The 1854-nt window shown below is 41.2% G+C and overlaps 1 protein-coding gene across 1 annotated transcript in view; it reads right to left on the reverse strand.

Annotated features, from left to right (window-relative positions):
• Positions 1-1041: 1041 nt before the first annotated feature.
• Positions 1042-1854, reverse strand: part of SARC_03122 (hypothetical protein) — a gene marked incomplete at both ends in the record, with an annotated part of 4151 nt that continues 3338 nt past the window's right edge. The window contains one exon of the mRNA XM_014303088.1: positions 1042-1238. Within this exon, the coding sequence (XP_014158563.1) occupies positions 1042-1238 (197 nt within the window). The remainder of the gene's footprint in view (positions 1239-1854) is intronic.

A 1854-nucleotide genomic window follows, 5' to 3' on the forward strand; every position in this document is an offset into this window, starting at 1 on the left:
TATATATACTATATATATATACATATATATATATATATAACCGCGAGAATATTGTGTGCGTAAGCCCCAAGTTGCTTTTCCACGATCAGAGACGAGCAGCCACCGCAGAACAAGAGTACTATGCCCCTCTGATGTAGATCTCAGTACAGTGTGCATGGGATAGTACGTGTTTTGCTTGTGCTGAATAATTGGTGCCGCTCTTAGAGCAATGATAATGAGTATTCCGTCGAAGTCGTCGCAGAGTCGTTCCATAATAATTATGAACCGAACTTGACGACATCAGTCAACAATCATTGCCAGATGTATATATATATATAACTTTTACAAAAATAGATTTATAGTAGTTGCAAAACTATTTTTATATATATGAAATGACATGGCCTTCTGTTTCAATTTAGAAGAAGGCTATGGAAATAATCGTATCTTAGTTAATTTTTCCATTTTTTCGGAACACTGTAAAGTGTGGTGTAGCAGGTGCAGGTTTACCTTGCCGCTTCCACAGGTCGATGTCCTTTATACGTTAACCGCATTGATCTTATGCCCAAGGACTGTCACCAATACATGGCATTTCTGGTCAGCAGTACTGCCAGATAATAGCTCTATTATTTTTCGGTAGCCGCGTACGATATGACTCAGATCAAGAGACCTAAGAACACCATATAAAACATTGGATACTTGTGTTCGTCTATTGCATTTTCGTCCTTTCTGGCCAATATTTAAGATGTGGTAATAGACCATGTTTGCTCCTTGAACTCGCCTTTGGAGTCTGTACTACGTACAAACATAAAAATTGTACGGACAAGATGATTCGTTGTCACCTGTATTGGTACGTGTATGGATTCTTGCTCAACCCTTTGCGCAGCTCAGAATATGTTACCATATCATATCGGCTTTTGCCAGATCCTCACCTTCAGCAAAACAGACAATGGCAATAGCAGTAGGTCCGTTTCGTCCAAGAAAATGATGTGGCTGTATACGCCTACCTATGAAGTACTTCTAAACACTTGTAATTTCTACACCCAGGTGTATATGATCTGCTCCCTACTTCTTGGACTTCGCTATCGTATTTCCGAGACTACTCTCCAAATCATCGCCCGTGGCCTCGAGTGCTACCAACAGATGATGCGCTCGGTCAGTAACGCACTTGGGCATGCCGGAAATACGCGCCACATCGATACCGTGTGACCTTTTAGCCACTCCAGGCTCTAAGTTGTAACCATAGACGATATCCCCTCCATCTGCACAAGTCGCATGGTGAGGGTGGATTAATGTTAGCGCGCTTGGTATGGAAATGACACATGTTCAGAGTGAAAATAGGGCTATTGAGAGTGGAATCAATGAATAGTAGGAGCCCAATAGGGAGTCGGCTGGTGATAATAGAGAGAAATAGGTCTTTCATTGGTGAATATTAAGTAATCGGTGGGAATCTTAGCCAGAGACGAATGTGAATCTGGCGTCTTGAAGAGCGGGTCCGAGACTACGCATGTAAAATTAAAATGAGACTCACACTGTCATGAAAGCCAAGCAAGTGGACAATTGGACACCATTCCGCCCTCATTAACTTCATTTAGTTCTGCGACCGTGATATAATGTGGTTTTTGTGATTTTTGCACATTCCATGCAAGGTTGATATATGCACACACAAAAAACACGCGCATTGATTTAATTCCCATATTTTGAGACCAAGCAATGGGAAGTAGCATGACGCAGGCGTTCCAGCACCCTTGCCACTGCAATAAAGTATATCGCTGCCATGTACAGATCAATTCTATCTCACAAACACACTTTATATGGACTGCACCTGCTTATAAACAAGTACACAGGTATATATATATATACCTATATATATATATA

Source organism: Sphaeroforma arctica (genome assembly GCF_001186125.1).
Source record: "Sphaeroforma arctica JP610 unplaced genomic scaffold supercont1.153, whole genome shotgun sequence".
Taxonomy (NCBI): Eukaryota; class Ichthyosporea; order Ichthyophonida; genus Sphaeroforma; species Sphaeroforma arctica.